The sequence below is a fragment of the Archocentrus centrarchus genome, unplaced genomic scaffold, assembly GCF_007364275.1.
Source record: "Archocentrus centrarchus isolate MPI-CPG fArcCen1 unplaced genomic scaffold, fArcCen1 scaffold_95_ctg1, whole genome shotgun sequence".
In the NCBI taxonomy this organism is placed as follows: domain Eukaryota; kingdom Metazoa; phylum Chordata; class Actinopteri; order Cichliformes; family Cichlidae; genus Archocentrus; species Archocentrus centrarchus.
The window spans coordinates 36,774-56,563 of record NW_022060304.1 but is presented as its reverse complement, the minus strand read 5'-3'; the positions used below and the strand labels follow the sequence as shown (position 1 = coordinate 56,563).

General features: G+C 42.2%; 1 protein-coding gene across 5 annotated transcripts in view; it reads left to right on the top strand.

Moving 5' to 3' along the window:
* The window catches only part of LOC115778020 (trichohyalin), a 43,654-nt gene that overhangs the window by 3,828 nt on the left and 20,036 nt on the right, over positions 1 to 19,790 (top strand). For all 5 annotated transcript variants that reach the window (XM_030726031.1, XM_030726032.1, XM_030726034.1 and 2 more), the window contains exons 6-15: positions 5,801 to 5,966; positions 6,071 to 6,177; positions 6,308 to 6,691; positions 6,811 to 6,937; positions 17,566 to 17,700; positions 18,353 to 18,501; positions 18,890 to 19,033; positions 19,108 to 19,186; positions 19,411 to 19,488; positions 19,599 to 19,745. In XM_030726031.1, the coding sequence (XP_030581891.1) occupies positions 5,801 to 5,966; positions 6,071 to 6,177; positions 6,308 to 6,691; positions 6,811 to 6,937; positions 17,566 to 17,700; positions 18,353 to 18,501; positions 18,890 to 19,033; positions 19,108 to 19,186; positions 19,411 to 19,488; positions 19,599 to 19,745 (1,516 nt within the window). The remainder of the gene's footprint in view (positions 1 to 5,800; positions 5,967 to 6,070; positions 6,178 to 6,307; positions 6,692 to 6,810; positions 6,938 to 17,565; positions 17,701 to 18,352; positions 18,502 to 18,889; positions 19,034 to 19,107; positions 19,187 to 19,410; positions 19,489 to 19,598; positions 19,746 to 19,790) is intronic.

The following is a 19,790-nucleotide window of genomic DNA, read 5'->3' as shown; positions in this document are numbered from 1 at the left end:
AATGAAAACTCCAAATTCACATCTCAGAAAATTAGAATATTGTGAAAAGGTTCAATATTGAAGACACCTAGTGCTACACTCTAATCAGCTAATTAACTCAAAACACCTGCAAAGGCCTTTAAATGGTCTCTCAGTCTAGTTCTGTGGGCTACACAATCATGGGGAAGACTGCTGGCGTGGCATGGAGTCGATCAGTCTGTGGCACTGCTCAGGTGTTATGAGAGCCCAGGTTGTTCTGATAGTGGCCTTCAGCTCTTCTGAATTGTTGGGTCTGGCGTATCACATCTTCCTCTTCACAATAGCCCATAGATTTTCTATGGGGTATTGGTTAAAGTTAAGGACTAAGTACCAGAAGGGGCAGAGCTTTTCAGGCAGTGGCGCCAAACCTCTGGAACTGTTTACCACTCCAGCTCCATTTAGCTGACTCTGTGGCGTCTTTTAAAAAACAGTTGAAAATTTTTCTGTTTAACCAGGCTTTCTGTTGACTTTATTACTGTGAATGCTGCAAGGGAGCCTGATTAGTAGAGTGGGAGACTTCAAAACTTTCAGGTGGAAAATTTATTTTTAAACTGCCACTGTGTTCATCACAGTACAGAAACAGCATTAGTGAAGGTTACAAATGATCTTCTTAGAGCCTCTGACAGTGGACTCATCTCTGTTCTTGTCCTGTTGGACCTCAGTGCAGCTTTTGATACTGTTGACCATAACATTTTATTACAGAGATTAGAGCTTGCTATAGGTATTAAAGGTACTGCACTGCAGTGGTTTGAATCATATTTATCTCATAGACTCCAATTTGTTCATGTAAATGGGGAGTCTTCTTCACACACTAAGGTTAATTATGGAGTTCCACAGGGTTCTGTGCTAGGACCAATTTTATTTACATTATACATGCTTCCCTTAGGCAGTATTATTAGAAAGCACTGCATCAATTTTCATTGTTATGCAGATGATACTCAGCTTTACCTATCAATGGAGCCAGATGACACACATCAATTAGTTAAACTGCAGGAATGTCTTAAAGATATTAAGGCCTGGATGACCTCTAATTTCCTGCTTCTAAATTCAGATAAAACTGAAATTCTTGTTCTCGGCCCCACAAATCTTAGAAACATGGTGTCTAACCAGATACTTACTCTGGATGGCATTACTTTGGCCTCCAGTAACACTGTGAGAAATCTTGGAGTCATTTTTGACCAGGATATGTCCTTCAATGCACATATTAAACAAATATGCAGGACTGCTTTTTTGCATTTGCGCAATATTTCTAAAATTAGAAACATCCTTTCTCAGAGTGATGCTGAAAAGCTAATTCATGCATTTATTACTTCTAGGCTGGACTATTGTAATTCATTATTATCAGGCTGTCCTAAAAGCTCCCTGAAAAGCCTTCAGCTGATCCAAAATGCTGCAGCTAGAGTACTGACAGGGACTAGAAAGAGAGAGCAGATTTCTCCCATATTGGCTTCTCTTCATTGGCTCCCTGTTAAATCTAGAATAGAATTTAAAATTCTTCTCCTCACATACAAGGTCTTGAATAATCAGGCACCATCTTATCTCAAAGACCTCATAGTACCATATCACCCCAACAGAGCACTTCGCTCTCAGACTGCTGGTTTACTTGTGGTTCCTCGGATACTTAAGAGTAGAATGGGAGGCAGAGCCTTCAGCTTTCAGGCGCCTCTTCTGTGGAACCAGCTTCCAGCTTGGATTCAGGAGACAGACACCCTCTCTATTTTTAAGATTAGGCTTAAAACTTTCCTTTATGATAAAGCTTATAGTTAGGGCTGGATCAGGTGACCCTGAACCCTCCCTTAGTTATGCTGCTATAGGCCTAGTCTGCTGGGGGTTCACATAATGCACTGTTTCTCATTCACCTTATTTACTTTGTTTATACTCCACTCTGCATTTAATCATTAATTGATATTAATCTCTGGCTCTCTTCCACAGCATGTCTTTCTCTCCCCTCAGCCCAACCGGTCGCGGCAGATGACTGCCCCTCCCTGAGCCTGGTTCTGCTGGAGGTTTCTTCCTGTTAAAAGGGAGTTTTTCCTTCCCACTGTCACCAAGTGCTGCTCATAGGGGGTCGTTTTGACTGTTGGGTTTTCTCTGTATTATTGTAGGGTCTTTACCCACAATACAAAGCGCCTTGAGGCGACAGTTTGTTGTGATTTGGCGCTATATAAATAAAATTGAATTGAATTGAATTGAATTGAAAATTGAATTGTCCACACTCTTTGCGCTACAGCCATCATTTTATGCTCAAAATGTAGAATTGCTTCTCTACTTTCAAACAATGTGTCTATAGACCCTGTCAAATGTAAACTTTTTAAAATGTGAGGGTTTAAGCATAGGGAGTACCTTCCAACTCCTCCATTAGCCTCCATAGTAATTTCAGAGAGCTGATTTTCTCCAAAGCAGAAATGAGCACCTTTTTAAAACTGCTCCCATGACCACATTTTTGAGCCCAGGAAAATAAAAATTACACCACTGATTAGAGCAGGTCCTTGTGGCACTCACAGTTCAAAAATTATTTTGATAGGAGCTACGTTTTTTGATTTAGAAGCAGTTATTTGACAGGTGCGCCGAGGCAAATTTGACAGTGCATGCATCTCAGCAGGTAAGCAGTGCACCTGGCAGGTGTTTTCAATTGGCGCATTTACAAGCATTCAGCTTGGCAGAACTCTCCAATATGTATGCTTGCAAACCTCAATCCTCCTGTGACTGTCCTGTTGGCTCAGTGGTAGAAAAGGGGACCATGAATGCACAAGAAGCAGACAGAGCAGGTTCAAGTCCCACTTTACTCCAAACTTTAAAATTTTTCCATTAAGCATTCATTCACCAGCTTAAACTCTTTCAGCCAGATTTAAGCTCTTTGAAGCATTTCCTGGCATTTCAACTAGAGACACCATTTAGGCTTTAAAATAAAGCCAAGCCTTTAAGCTGTTCAGCTTTCCAGCAGTCCAGCTGTTCAGCTGTGCTTTGAAATGTGATAACTTCAGCATACCTTTAGCTAGAGACACCATGTTAAGCTTTAAAATAAAGCCAAGAGTGCATGCACCTCAGCAGGTAAGCAGTGCACCTGGCAGGTGTTTTCAGTTGGCGCATTTACAAGCATTCAGCTTGGCAGAGCTCTCCAATATGTATGCATGCAAACCTCACTGCTTGTGTGACACTCCTGTTTGCTCAGTGGTAGAAAAGGGGACCATGAATGTACAAGAAGCAAACAGAGCAGGTTCAAGTCCCACTTTACTCCAAACTTCAAAATTTTCCGTTGAGTTTTCCATCCATCCATTTTCTTCCGCTTATCCGGAGCCGGGTCGCGGGGGCAGGAGCCTAAGCAGAGAAGCCCAGGCTTCCCTCTCCCCAGCCACCTCCTCTAGGTCATCCGGGGGGACCCCAAGACGTTCCCAGGCCAGCCGAGAGATATAATCTCTCCAGCGTGTCCTGGGTCTGCCGCGGGGCCTCCTCCCGGTGGGACATGCCCGGAACACCTCACCCAAGAGGTGGCCAGGAGGCATCCTAATCAGATGCCCGAGCCACCTCAACTGGCTCCTTTCGATGTGGAGGAGCAGCGGCTCTACTCTGAGCCCCTCCCGGATAGCTGCACTCCTCACCCTATCTCTAAGGGAGAGACCAGCCACCCTTCGAAGGAAACTCATTTCTGCCGCTTGTATTCGCGATCTTATTCTTTCGTTGTTTTCGTTGAGTTTTGAACTTTAAATCTTTTCATATTCAATGATATTATACTCCTTCATGTTTAGGACAAAGTTTCAGTGTGTTTTAATTTCTTCAAGCCATTTTTGACCCTTTAAAACTTTTTATATTGACGCTTCAACAAACTTCAGCTGAAGAAGAAAAAAATCTTCTTGCTTTTTTGCTGTGACTGCACTCACCTTAGTGGTTAACCAGAGACGCAGCAGCTTTAATGACACAATGTCAGAACAGCATGCGCTGGAAAAATGGCCCAAGGTCATCAGCTGCCATAGCCACTTGGTGGTGCCCTTTCAATATCTTTTCTCTTTTTTTCTTCAGCTGCAGTTTAAATTTTTTCAGGCATTTTTTTTTTTTTTATATTTCACAACTCTTTATATTGATTGATAATTTAACAAGCTTGAGCTGAAGAAGAAAGATATCATCCAACTCTTTGCTATCCCTGTGCTCACCTACTGGTTGCACATAGGAATTGCACTTAAGTTACACAAACTTGAACAGGAAAAATGGCCCAAGGTCATCATCCAATACTCATCTGTGTCACACACACATCAACACTAAATGTGACAATTAAGCACAAAATGAACTACAGGAAATACTTAGGCCAGCAAAATTGTCTTGGATCCTCTTAGGACCCCCCCCCCCCCCGGCACTGCTGTCACTGTTTCCTAGTGATAGACCTCACACACCCGCACCTTTAAAAATGTCTGCTATTACACCCAACAGTCCACCACGTCCCCAGAAATGAAAACGTATGCAAAGATACAGATGTGAGTGGGAAGACGCACATCCATGGCTGAAAAGTGTCAGTGGGGTACAGTTTAAGGCAAACTGTAACATTTGCCGGCAGGTATGTTCAGTGCGCATGGTGGGCTGTCTGATAGCATGGATCAGGAGAGCAACACTGCAGAAACATAAGAGCTCAGAAAACCCAGGCATCAGTGTCGCAGTTCTTCATAACACAGTCATCTACGAAGACTGATATGGTACAGAACATTGTTATTATTGCTTCAGTTTCCTATTGTGCTTTAGCAGACTATTGTGGCTTGATTGATTGTTTAGGATGTTGAGTTTGAATGATCGTTAATTGAATATACAGTAGTATTAGTATACATATATATGGCCATTGAAAGAACAAATCATGCCAATAGGTTAACAGTAAACCTTTGATTCTTGAGACTTTGGCAAAATCATGTCCCACCAAAAAAGTGCAAATTCCATTGCACATTAATTGTAAAAATTCATGAAGCATAACTGGGGTCAATCTTTGAGAGATTTTGGCACAAATATTTTGATTTTTATTTAGTGAGTTATATGATTTTATGATATGCGGGTGCCCACAAAATCATATGTCCCAAGACAAGAGTCTATAATTGTGATTTGATGAAAAACTGTTTAAAAGTCTTGCTGTCACCCTGGCTCAGGCCTCAAACATGTGGAGTTTGCATGTTTGCATGCTTGCGTGGGTTTCCTCCAGGTACTCCGGTTTCCTCCCACATTCCAAAGACATGCACTTACCGGGGTTAGGTTGATTGGCTACTCTAAATTGCCCATAGGTGTGAATGAGCACGTGAATGTGAGTGTGAAAGGCTGTTTCTCTCTGTGTTGGCCCTGCAACAGGCTGGCGACCTGTTCAGGGTGTACCCTGCCTCTCGCCCTATGACAGCTGGGATAGGCTTCACCCCCCCCGCGACCCTGAACTGGATGAGTGGAAGCGGATGGATGGATTGACATGTATACCTGCATATGAGAAGACATACAATTTTAACTACAGTATAAGGTTACTTTGTAAAAATGTATACAAGCGTATCAACATGTACTACCAAAATGTATGTGTCAATGTTTGCTTTTTCCTTTTTGTTGTCTTTTCCATTTCTTTAATCCACATTCTGTGCTTGTCTTTTCTTTTCCATATCTCCTACATCTTATTATATAATAGACCGCTGCACCAGCACACCTGTACAATATAAGTTAATTGCAATTGTTCTATATAAATATTGTCACTTTTTTCATCACAGCAAGAAAAGTTTGAGGTGGCTGCTTGAATAAATTATAGCGTAATCACCATGTGTGTGTCCCTCCTCAGGTCAGTTAGTTTAGAAGACACCAACAATCTCCTCTGCAAACAACTCATTCAATCAGACCAGGCCAACCAAGCACTAAGGGAGGACCTCCAGAAGCTGACAGTTGATTGGATGAAAGCCGTGGAGGAGGCAGAGCAGCGAGAGGCTGATTTGCAGAAAGCGAGAGAGGTCTGCAGTTTGTTAGATTTATTTATTTATTTTTTAAATGTGATCATTTCAATCTTTTTTGTATTTATGTGTGTGTGTGTGTGTGTGTGTGTGTGTCTGGTTAGTGTTGGTTGGGTCATGTGGGTGAACAGCAGGCTCGGTTGCTGTCTGTTTGGAGATCTGTGGTTGCTCTGAGACGTGACTGTTACACTATGAAAACGTCTGCTGACAGGTATGTCTGAGATAAGGCCGGTTCACTCAATAAGTAGTCTCTACGTTTGGTTGTCCAATCCAATTGCTGGTTTTATACAACTTAAATTTCCAAACATGCTGGATGTTGACCACTCTGTATCTGTCTGTAGGGATCTGTGGCAGCTGAGGGCTGAGTTTTCCCGTCTTTCATCCACGCTCCTCTCCACCTGTGACTCTGTCTCCTTCTCTCTGAGCCTCAGCGATCTTTACATTAATCCTCTTTCCTTCTCCTCTGAGTCTCCCCCTTTTCTCACCTCTGACTTCCTTCCCTTTTCATCTTATTCTTCTCCTCCTCTGTTGTCCTCCAATCTGGCCCTTCCTCCTCCGGACTCTTCTGCACCTCCCCTCATCTCATCATCCACAATGGGAACCTTGTCCTTGGGAGAGCTGGAGCACAAAAAGAAGATGGTTGAGGAAAGGAGGGACGAGAGAGAGCGAGAGATTTCAGAGGTGAAACTTGCTAGTGAGACGCGAGTTTTGCAGCTGCAGCAAAGGTAAATGTTTCCTATGTTTAGTGTTGATTAGGGTTCTGCTTGAAGTTCAAACATATCAGCACCTACACCTCTCTCTGTTCTTCTGTCTTTCTTTTTCTTTCTTCTTCTGTCTTTGTCAGGATTGAAGCTCCCTCTTGCTCACTGCAGGCTGAGGCCAGTCTGAGGGAGGAGAGAGAGAGGGAGGCTGAGAGACATAGAGTAATACAGAGAAGCCTGCAGTCTGTGAGTCATGCTGTGATCAAACTGGTGGGTCTATCATCACATCAGATGTACAGGGACAGCTTGGTGTTTTTACAACTGTCCTGTTTGGGGGAAAGAAAGTATAACCATGCCATTTATAGTCGTGTAGGCCTCTAGTGGATGAAGCCCTTGTGCTTTGGACTGTTGCCGCCATACTTAAGAGCAGACCTTTACCTATCAAATTTGATGTGTCAACAGGTAAGCATATAGCTGGCACAGTTCTGGGCAACTGCATGAAGCTGCCAGAACCTTGCTGCTGATTACATTTACATACCACAACTGTGCTAGCCACCAAAGAACAACCAAAATCAGAGACAGAAATGTCCTCTGTTCAGAATTTGTGGTATCATGTGTAACCACCATTCCCTTACCAGGTGTCCACCCTTTGAGAGAAAGTTTGGCCAAAGTTGGCCCATAACATGATTGGCTTTTAGGGACAGAAAACAAACACCACACCATCACAGGAGAGAGCGAGACAGCTTTAACACAAGTAGGGATTGTGTCTCTCCCTGGCTCTTTATGCAAGAAACCACATTTGTATTGGCTGTTCTGACCAGGACATGCTGGCCCATCAGACAAAAATGCTTGAGCACTAGAAAAGCGGTTATCACTATATATATCCAAATAGTTGATATGCAGCTTCTCACTGCTGCACCATTGTACTGAGCCTCCCAAGACCTCAGGGAGGTGAAGGCTCTGTGGACGTTGGGAGGCTATCTTTTTGCAATCTGAGAGCCTTGACATAGCAGTCTGGGCTCCCTCCAAGGATAGATAGATATATAGAGTGATAGATACTTACTTACTTGCTTACTTACTTATTTGATTGATTGACTGATTGATTCAAGATATTAGGGCAAAGGAAGTAGCAGGTTTTGTCAGCCTCCTCCACAGGTCACGTAAAGAACACAGGAGGTGAGAGAGAGAGAGACCAGCACTGAAACATTATCATCTTTAGCAACCTGAGCAACACTACAGCAGTATGGGAGGCTAAGCAATTCAAAAGCTTGACCAAACTAATTATCCACCTCGACCCAGCGTTCAATCCATTGGGCAAGGTTGGCGGTTCAATCCCTGGCTGCTCCAGTCTGCATGCCAAAATATCCTGGGGCAAGATACTGAACCTCAAGTTGCTCTCCGATGCAACCATCGGAGTATGAATGTGTGTAATGGTTAGATAGAAAGCACTTAAGTGTAGAAAGAAGTACTTGTATGAGTGTGTGTGAATGGGGCATGTTGTATAAAGTGCTTTGAGTGCTCAAGTAGAGTGGAAAAGCACTATAGAAGAAACAGTCCATACCAGTGTTAATTTTGCCAGCAAATTTTGATTTAGTCATAGTCTTTTTTTGTTGCATTTTTGGCCATAGTGGCTTTTTTTGGCAGTGGAGATAGACAGGAAATGGGGGAAGATACAGGTGGAAGACACACGGGTAAATTGGCGACGGGTCGGGACTCGAACCCGCACCGCCCGCACCGTGGCATATGTATGTGGTTGCTGGCTTCACCACTAAGCCACCCAGGTGCCAGTCAGTCTTTTGACGAAAACGTAATTTAGTTTTAGTCATAATTTAGTCATCTGAATAGTTTTAGTCTAATTTTAGTCAACTAATTAGCGTAAGAATATAGTCAACTAAATCCACAGTCGATTCAGTCGACTAAAATATTAAGGGTGTAAAATGTAAATGCTTTATCTACAGTTCCCTTGAATTAGTCATTATACACACTTACACAAAATCAAACATTTACTAAAAGTTATGGAAGTTATTAATGCTTGAAAAACCAGTACACACAAACATATTAAACATCTTTATTTACCTGACCTTGTTTATTGAGCATAAAGATAAAATATTGATGAGTAGGCCTGCTCTGCCTGAAAAATACTGCATTGTTTATAACAAATTGCATATTATGTTCTTTATAAAACTGAGTACCATAAAAGCAGTAGTGCCATTAGTGCAAAAATACACACCAAACATGACGAAACAGCTAATGTATTAATAATTAATTATTCAGAAGTTATTTTAACAGCTGAAATTCTCAAAAAAATTCTAAAAAAGTGCACAAGCTATAATGCCATCAGGCATGCTCTCCCTGAAATTAGTATAACTCAAACATTAAAATAAAAAATTGGTGAATTACCCCAAAAAATTTCCAGAGATAGTTGCCCCACATGGTTTACACATCGTTTTGTTTGTCACAACGTCAAAGGAGAAATGTGTCCATACATCAGCTCTTCTCTTTCTCCCTGCTGACATTGTGTATATAACTTAGTTCTATCAGAAGTAACGACACAGGTTAGTTTGGCATTCCTGGGTTTAGATCAAATTTATGCAACTGTGCATTTGATTGGATGTTTTCCTAAATTGTTCCACCCTATCACAAAATTAAATCAGTTCTGATTGGATGTTTTCCTAACTTGTCCCCGCCTTTCACAAAATTAAATAAGTTCTGATTGGATGTCATCCCCGCCAAGCATTTTTGTCTCGTTTTCATTGTTTTTATTCTTTTAGATAATTTTTATTTAGTTATCGTCTCATTTTCATCATGAAAAAAGGGTCGTTGATGAAATCTATGATGAAAATAGTTTGTCAACAAAATTAACACTGGTCCATACTTCGAGCTGGTCATGTTGCATGACCCACTTGGCAGCACAGAGGTCCAAACCAGAAATACTTTGAAGGATTTTTGCATTTCTCCTCGACAGTGGCTCCTGATTGTCTTTTAGCAAATTAAGTGGGCTTTGATTGTGGAAGATAATTCTGAATATGATGGGCACCCTCTGTGTGTTATTTTTGCTGTCATATTGCAAAATATTGTCATGGTATGTTATTTTGAGGAACTTAGTGGATTAGTGGAAATAGCTTTCAGATTAATAAAATCAGTTCTGATGTTTCTTAGATTCTGAATGGTTGGCACAGATTGCCTAAATGGTTGTTGTATTGTTTGGTCAAGTTTCTGAAATGTTCGCTTCACCATACAGCAATCATAGAAGCCATCATACCCAGCAAAAGTTTGAAAAGTCAATCTATGTTCCAGCTGAAACTGAGTGAGGCAGAAATGAAACTCAGCCACTCTGTGTTCCTGTAAATGTGCCTACCTGGAAAATGAGAATATTTCCAGCCTGATAAAAGAAACCTACAGACTTAGTGTTAGAAAGCTTTTTTGAAAACATACTGAAAAACCCAGTGACATCTGTAATTACCAGAGCCCAATTGTCCAGAGAGGCATTTCCAAGCCAGCTGAGAAATATAATCTTTCCATCATGTCCTGGGTCTACCATGGGTCCTCCTCTCATTGTCCTCTCAGTAGGACATGCCCTCACCTCACCCAAGAGGCGCCCAGGAGGTATCATTGTCAGGTGCCTGGATTAGTGGCTCTACTCTGAGCCCCTCAGGAATGACTGCAGTCTTCCCTGTCTCTAAAGGAGTGGCCAGATATTCTTCAGATGATGTTTATTTCTGCCTCTTGCATCTATTTGCTTGGAACCCTGGGTGAGTACGAAAAAAGTACCTGCAACCTCGTACCAGATACTAATGGAAATGCCTTCAAACCGCAGCGAGTTGAGTTGCGTCACGTCCTTCCATATGGAAACGTGGGTATATTCTTCCCCGAGACCGGGAAGGCCATAAATAAGCTACTGTATTTTTTGGACTGTAAGTCGCTCCGGAGTATAAGTCGCACCAGCCAAAAAATGTATAATAAAGTAAGTCGCATTTTTTGAAAAAATCTTGAAAGGCAATTTAAAATAATAATAGATTAAAGAATAGGCCGAACAGGGTTACGCCTACGGTATGCTAACGTAACACATTCAGCTACATGACGCATAGACTACGAACTGAGTACGTTTGGTATGTTAACGTAACATTAACAGTTATTCAGATAAGCATAGCATAAAGAACATACTAACAAGTTTACCAAACCATCAATCCAATTGAATTCTTCATCCTCGGTGTCACTTCTAAAAAAAACTCCGCACACTCCGTAGGTAGACGAAGAACCGCTTCCTCTTGTATATCGCTTTCGTCAGACTCATCGTCAGTTGCAGTTCCAATTATTCTGGCCTTTATGAATCCCTACAGGATGGTTTCAGTTGTCACTGAAACTCATGCTTTGTTCATCTATCCAATGACTTCCAGGAAAGTTGGGTGGCGCATTCTCCCGGTTGCTGTGAAGCTGTGCTCTCCATCCATCATCCACTGCACCCACAGATTATGCAAGACTGCCTTAAAGCTCTGGTTCACTGAGATGTCAAGTGTCTGGTTAATGTGTTAATAATTTCACATATAAGTCACTCCGGAGTATAGGTTGCACCCCCGGCCAAACTATGAAAAAAAGTGCAACTTATAGTCTGGAAAATACGGTAAACATATCTCCCAAAGGCCTTGAAAGTTAGACTGGCAACCACTTGCCCATCTGTCTGCTCTCTATTTAATTTATTTATTTAATTGTCAATTATTTGCTTGAGCCACTATTTAATTATTTTAATTCAGTCACTAGTTTGATCATAATAATTTGACTATAGGTTAAACGTTATTTGACTCAAGCATTTTTTTTTGCATTTTTGGCCACAGCGGCTTTTTGTGACAGTGGAGAGAGACAAGAAATGGGGGAAAGATACAGGGGAAGACATGCGGGCAAATCGGCGATGGGCTGGGACGCGAACCTGTGCCGCCCGCAACGTGGCGTGTGTATGTGGTCGCCGGCTTCATCACTAAGCCACCCAGGCGCCCATCAACTACTATTTAGAGCTTTGAATCAACTGCTAATTATTTATTTAATTCAATTATTGTTAATTTAATCGTCTGATTTATTCACCAATTACTTAATCAACTAGTCAACTAGAGATTAACGAGGTACAACACAAATGCTACAGCAATGGGGAGCCAGGATGACAGGTCGGGGGATATTTCATCATTCCCACAGATTGCGTACCAAGCCCTAATAATAACTAGTACACTGAATGCCAGAGCAGCTGATCTGAAAGATGATAAAGAGAACTGGACCCCCCGACGCGGACTACCAAGACTACGGACAATCCCTACCATGACTGAAACCAATCAGCCAGGATGACAATATGAAAGGGCAATGGCAATAAGAATAGCACCATGCTGAACCAATCATGTAGTTGGAATAGAGCCACATCAGGTATGGTTGACACTAGGGCTGTATAAAACGATTATTTTAGTAATCGAGTATTCTATCGATTATTCCATCGATTAATCGAGTAATCGGATAAGAAATACTTTTTTTTATTAACAGTTTATCTGCATATTTTAACTTCCGTAATGCAGTTTTTCGCCGTGTGAACAAACAGCGGTGGATGGAGCAGCTACAAAGTTCTCTTTTCTTCACCTTAACACTTGCTGATCAGGTGCTTGATAAAGGACCTCCAGCTGTTTCACAGATTTAATGGTGGTTACTAAAAGAAAAAGCTGCTGTTTTGGACGCTGGAAAAACGTTTCCTTTTTCACTACTTGAGCTCACCGTCACAGCTTCGCCTCTTTGCGCTTGTGCAGTTCAAACCGCTGCCTGCTATGAGTGTTTTGAAAAACTAGTGGCTGCGGGAGCCATGGCGCATGTGTGAGTAATGGTGTAATGCTTTGTATTCACAAGCATTCTCGAAAATACGTTTCTACTGCAGGTCTATATTTAGTCACTAATAAGGGATTAAAGTATAAAAAATATTTTGAAGGAGCCCCTCGGTCCTGGGGGGCGGGCCTTCCGGTACCGAACCATCGCTAGTGCTAATGGCCCGCGCTCGCTAGCAACCAGTTCTGGTAGCTACAGCTGAAGTAAAGACAAAAATAACAGCTGAAATTCTCAGCGAGCACAACACACACAGACACACAGAGAGCAGTGGAGGCGTGGAAATGCATGTCAGCGATAGTTGCCACCCGTCCCGTAAAGTACGGAACCCCGCATGTTACGGAGCCGTATTCCACGGAGTCCCGTAACATACGGCGTTCTGTATTTTACGAGACAGGTGGCAACTCTAGCGATGATCCATTCTGTGTTAAAGGAAATAAATCGCAGCGACGGAGAGCTTTTTAGAATGTGTACGTGTGTACGTGAGTGATGCACACTCCAGTCCAGTAGGTGGCGGTAATGCAGTTCTATGTTTGTTTGCCAGCCCCCAATAAACCCACAAAAAAACGTCAGCACTAATGCTGCTAATGCTAGTGAGGAGCGCCGCTTACACCGAGATAGCTGAGCGCTGCAGAGTTTAAACGAAGCATCAACACAGTAAATTTGTGTCGATAAATTTTTAGAATCGAGTTAATCGATGAATCGTTGCAGCCCTAGTTGACACACAGTGTAGAAGGAGCAGCTGTCAGCGGGCTAATCTTTAGGCTACTGTAGCCATACACACCAGTACGTTAGAAGTGTGAGTGATTTGAGTGAGATAAAAAGCAAATGCTAATGAAAATTCAAGGAGTGTTGCCGAACATGACAACATGACAACCCAATGGACACAGCCCAAGGCTCAAAAGATTAGGGCATTATTAAAAGAAGGGCCTGAGGAATTTAGTAATGTCATGATATTTTGGCTATTTAAAGTCTGGCAAAGAAGCAGTGTAGCATAGAAAGCATATTTTCACAAAGGCAGGTAACAATAAAGCAAGCACAGTTGAAAATGTCAGATTTAAGCACCTGATTACAGTAATTGACCCTTGACATCACTTCCTATGGCATAAAAATTTCTCTCAGCACTTTCTCAGCTATATAGGAGTGCAAAACAGTGGTGCCAAACTTATCAGCTACATCCGTTTAGTGGTCAAGTTGCATGTCTAATCCATATATGAGCCGCACTGGCCACTTTACTGAGACAGTACTGCATATGTCCCTGTATTTATTTAGCATGAATTGGTTGTTTAATCTTAATTACTTTGAGTGATTGCCCAAAATAAACCATAAGCAGACAGGGAGGGCACTGCACAGTAGGACACGGACAATGTAGTCCATGATGACTCTGACCTCATTAAGTGGGCTGTCTTTGGGAACCAGTGGCCGGAGCTCTGCAAGGTACATTGCCTATTATGTCTGGAGCAGGACAGGAGTCATGGCATGGGCAATGCATGCCTGATCCCAGTATATTACCGTATTTTGCGGACCATAAGGCGCACCGCATTATAAGACGCAATATAAATGAACGGGTCTATTTTCACACATAAGGCGCACCGGGTTATAAGGCGCGTGATAAAACGTAGAGTGAAACAAAAGTGTCAAGTAAGTTGAACTACTCATTCACAATAACTATTGTTGTAACAAATACAGAATATTACACTCACATTTTAAATCATTCATCTTCCACAAATCCATCAAATTCCTCATCTTCAGTGTCTGAGTTAAACAGTTGGGCGATTTCGGCATCTATGTATCTATGTATATGTGTGTGTATATATATCAGAGGCGATTGCTCTAAGACTGCAAGGGAAGCTCAGCTTCCCCTAAAATTTAAAAAAATAAGTGATCAAATATATACTGTTGTGTGTACATGTCATTGACTAAATATGCGCTACAACGCGTTCAACATTTATTTAGAATCAGCTTCTTATCACTGGTAACGATGCAGCTTTCCTCTCACTCATTCCCGCAGCTTCACAGTGCTTTAAACAGTGTGGACGCTGAGCGTCTACAGAGTTCAATAGCAAAGCAAACAGTGCAACGAAACGAGACGAGTCATTGGATAAATGCTGGGCTTTGTCCCGCCCATCGGACGCTCAGCGTCTCTGGGGGTCTATGGGGCAGTGGGCTGGCCTTGGCTGGCCTCGGCTGGCCCGGACGCTCAGCTTCTACATGATGATTGGATGATCTGTCTGAGGCTGAGTCCCTTTTTGATTGACAGCGAAATGAGCGAATTAGCAATCTTTTGGTGTAAACATCCGTGGGAGCATTTTTAAGTTTTCATTCTGTTCTGAGTTGAACCGGAGAATTTCCTAATCCTCTTAGCGGCATTTTCTTTGTTAAAAACGACTAGCGACAAATCAAGCTTCTATTTCTGGTGTTTTTTTTGTAGCTGCTTGTGTTTGGAGACTGACTTCTATCACTCTTTGTGACTTCTATCGCAGTTTCTGTCCAGCGGGTGCTGCTGAGCCCCTCCACCGTCACAAAGCACTCACAGGCGGACACACTTCACACTAACCTCGCACCAGTCCCAGCTAGCAAGCTAGCTAGGGTAGCAAGCTGCACATAATGGCAGACAGTTTGAATGTTGTGGACCGGAGCTGGACAGTGCAATGCCTCAGGTGTACAAACTATTGTCATTAGTGGCAATGATTGGAGCTACATCTGCAGGTGTAGAGAGGAGCTTCTCCTGTTTAACGCGGCTCAAGTCTTACACCCGCAACACCATGGGCCAAGGCCATTTAAGCAGCCTAGCTCTGCTGGCCATTGAGAAGACACTAGTCAAGTCCCTGGAAAAGACGCCTTGTTGGTACGACAGGGTCACAGATCATTTTCTTGAAAAGGAATGGAGGGTAGAATTTACGTATAAATAAACCGACACATTTTATGATGTAGGCCGAAATTGTGCTTCCCCTCCTTGAAAGACCAGCATCCACCACTGATTTTTTATATATATATATATATATATATATATATATATATATATATATATATATATATATATATATATATATATATATATTAATGAGGGAAGTCAATTCTTCATTTTATATATAAGCCCTTCATAAATCCTGTGCACCAGCATAAGCAACGAAACAACATTAAAAAAAAAAAAAAACCCGTTTTGACTCAACACCTGAAACCTCAAAACTCTGCTGTCACCATGTTTTGTGTGCATACAGCGCTCGTACTGCTCGTACACTGTGGCGTTGCCTGGACCTCTCTTTGGCACTGAGGGAGACAGCACACACATCCCCAGACCTCGATTCGTCCTTTAGCAACTTTTAGCAATTTTTGAGACAGCCTAAAACAAGTTTTGTTGCACAAAAGTTGGCAACAGTGCCAGCCACCGATCGCCAGATTACGCACAAACATCCAGGCCAGCATAGATGAAAACAGACCAGGAACATGTAGAACAGGGCTCTTTAACTCCAGGCCTTGAGAGGCCCTGTCCTGCAACTATTAGATGTGTCCCTTATCCAACACACCTGAATCAAATGACTGAATCACCTCCTCAGTATGCAGTCAAGTTCTCCAGAGTCCTGTTAATGACTTCTATATTTGACTCAGGTGTGTTGAAGCAGACACACATCTAAAACCTGCAGAACAGGGGCTCTCGAGGCCTGGAGTTGAAGAATAAAATCCATCAATGTTTTCTGCGGTTTACTGCGTGCGGTTTCCATTTTTGAAACAATGCTTCCACTTCTTGTTGAATTTATCTCCGGCAGCTTTGGCTGCTTTCCGCACCTGCTGCACCGCACTCGCAGCTTGTTCCTGTCTAATATCATCAGGTGCACCACCGATGTTTGAGAAAATTTAAGGATTTTAAGTGCGCCTTATGGTCCGAAAAATACAGTATTTCCAGGGGAAAATCTGCAGTGTTTGGATGGAAAAGTTAAGCTGCCAGGGAGAGTTCTATAGATGGTGGATTTACAAAGCCCACATTTTTATCACTGTACAGTGATGTACAGTCTAGCTCCAGATAGTGTCCATAGCTGGGAATAGTGATGTAGGTAGACAGTGGTATGCTCCATATAGCAATTATCTTAGAGACAAAATCTGGGAACATGGGCAGGCAGTTTTTGACAGCCATAGTATTCTAGGGTAGGAAAAACCTAAAAATCAGTGACCGTGTCTGAGCCAGTAGAGGAGAGGCCAACTCTACCTGCAGCTTTTCCGCTGTCAGACAAAACATGAAAAAAAAAGATCAGCCAGCACATCAGTGGCAGCATACTGGGCCAACAACAGGCTCTTCTTGTCCTCCTCCAAAAACTCAGCATCTACCAGTAACCACCAACCGCTATCATGGTAAACAGCTGTCTCATTCTGTAGTTAGCTATTACTCTGGCACGGTTCTTGCTCTTGCTTGGCTAACTCATCAACATATTCCATATGGCCAGCCCAGCTAGTTGAAGGTAGATCAACCGAATACTCCTTGACTTTGGACTCAGAAAAATTGGGTCATGTGAAGAAAGGGTCATACTTTATAACAAGTCTTTCCTAGTGCTTTTGCCATAAACATGACCTGTCTTGTCAATGTTGAGTGTTAGAACTGGCAGCAGAATGCACAGGCTTCATGCTCAGTCAGTGCTCTCCTAGAGGGGACAATCCTGAGGATAAGTGAACAGGTGACTTCTTTGCTTGTTTTGGACTGGAACTCATACCAAGATGCAAGGCAAAAAATACTGCATGGAAAACTTGAAAATAGCCCTCCGTGTGCAGCCTATGCACCAACTAAGTGATGTGACTAACACCAACGGGGGGAGTTAAGCTAATTTCAAGTTGAAGACAACAAAGCTAACTAGCAGTAGCTAGCAAGCCTAGTTTTGTATTGGTTTTGTTGTCACACTTTTAGAGAGCTCTTGTTCTTAATCGTTTCTCGCAATAGTACATATTAGAAGAAGAAGAAGAAAGAGCTTATTAACAGCTGGTATGTGTAACGCTTTAAGAGTCTCTGTCAACAGCAACAGGTGAAGTATATGAGGTTAGCCTGTGTTATGATTTGTGTTCAGTCCAGAGTCCTGAGCAGCACCAGTCAGTCTGTAAACATCTCCTCAGAAGGTGTCCTCAGCCTGGATCTGTCCTCCTTGCTGTCTGTCCTATCTCAGACGGAGAGTGCCCTTCAGAGGAGAAATGAGGAACTACAGGTCAGTATATACCTTATGCATATGCAGCATTGGTCAATGCTGTATTTATGAATGATATGTCAGCACAGCCAACGTATCTGCCTTCTAATCCATGTATGTCTGTGGAGGCAGAGGTCTGCACACAATCAGAAATTAGAATTCACAGAATTTTCAGTCAATTTTGTAAAAAATAAAAAAAAAAACAGGATTAGTTCATGATTTTAAAGAGCTGCCCATGCAGACAGAGACATTGTTGAAAAATATAATTTTCAAACTTCTGATAAATTACTTTTTTTCTTTACCTGATATAAGACTGTTTTGCATAATTTAGTAGGATAATAGCCACTTAATTCTTAAACCAATTATTTATTGACATATAAAATTTAAAATATTCATCACATTAAAATATTGGAAACTATTCCTCAACTGTGTAACATTATTCATGTTGCTTAGTTTGAGATTCATTATACACTCAAAAGGCAACACAAAGATTTGCCATTTTACATGTAAGTGGGTCAGAATCCATAGTTCGACATCCTGAGCAGCAGATATCCATCTCACATATCAGGATTCTGCATTGATGTGCTAACGTAAACTTTCTTATGATGATTCAAAAGTCACAGAGGTGTTACTGTGCATGTGTGCGCGTGTGTGTGTACGCGCATTTTGTCAGAGGGCACAGCGATCACTGCAGCAGCTTGATGAGGAAAAAACAGCCCTGCACCTCCGACTGAAGCAGCTAGAGGATGACAACCAGCAGCCACACGCACAAACCCGGCACAAACAGCAGGAGCTTGCACGCACTCTGGACGTACTGAGCAGGTTCACATCTGTACACGAACACACACACACATACCTGGCATCTAGAATGTGTTTCAGGGTGAACTCAGTTGCACATTAACCCAATCTGTATCAGGAAGATGCAGAGCTATGAATAGATGGATGAATACATGAAACTGTTGGTTTAAATCTGCTGCTGCTGTTCAATAATTAATGCAAATTTCTTCCAACTCCAACCAACAATTTTTCAGCCAAAGGTCTGGATCACAAGTGGGCAGGAAGTATAGGAAAAATGATTAATTGTTATTTTATTCTTCACTTTTGTGGATGTAAAAGAAGTTATTCATGCTTCTATGTGAGTTAGTGAACTAATGACTGTAATTTACTTTATACTTCTGTATTTATTCATGTGTATATTCCTGTGTGACAGAGAGAAGGAGACGCCATCCTTCTTGCGTCCGCAGGTTGAGGAGGTGAGAGAGGAGGAGTTGAAGAGGGAAAATAACAGACTGAGAAGGGAGAGAGACAAACAGGAGGAGAGAAACAGAGAGCTGGAGTCAGAAACACACAGACGGTACTTAACACAGGACACCACTCCACTGTACTGTGGTTTGCTGCTTCATCACCTGTGCACTGGTTTTATTTCAGAGTTGAGACTGAGCTGTTAGAGAACATCCAGCTGTCAGAGCGGGACACTCTGCAACAGATAGAGATTTACAATCTGAAGGTAACAAAATCAGGTTCACTTTACACAAGACATTCTTATACGTGAATTACAGATGATGTCTGGAGAATCAGATCAAAAAATTGTTCCAAGTTAGCCTTTCTCACATGTAGCACACAGCAGGAGATAGTCCCCTTCAGATGTTTGAAGTTTTGTATTATTTCTCTTTATTTGGATGTCTCTATTATCTTCGTCTCATGTTGTCCTCTTGTTGCTGCTTCCTGCAGGGGTCACTAGAGAGAGAACAGTTGGACAAGCAGAGGGCAGAGGAAGAGGCATCTGATCTCAGAGATGCCCTGCAGAAGGTACAGATATGACACTAAAAAGGTGTAAACCCTCAAAGGAACACTCTTGGTTTTGCACTAATTTGTATAGAACGATATTCTGGCTCTCATCTTTGTCTCCCCCTCATCAGTCCAGGGAGGATGTGTTGCATCTGTTGTCCTCAGAGAGTGTATTAAGACAGGAGGTGGAAGAGGGACGGGATGCTTTAGAGAAAATGGCTGCCCTGAACTCTGCTTTGGCCTTAGACAAGAGAGATCTGAACAAGCAGCTGCAGCAGGTACTCCTGCTTGCCCTCTCTCTCTCTTTTTTTTTTTTCTCTCTT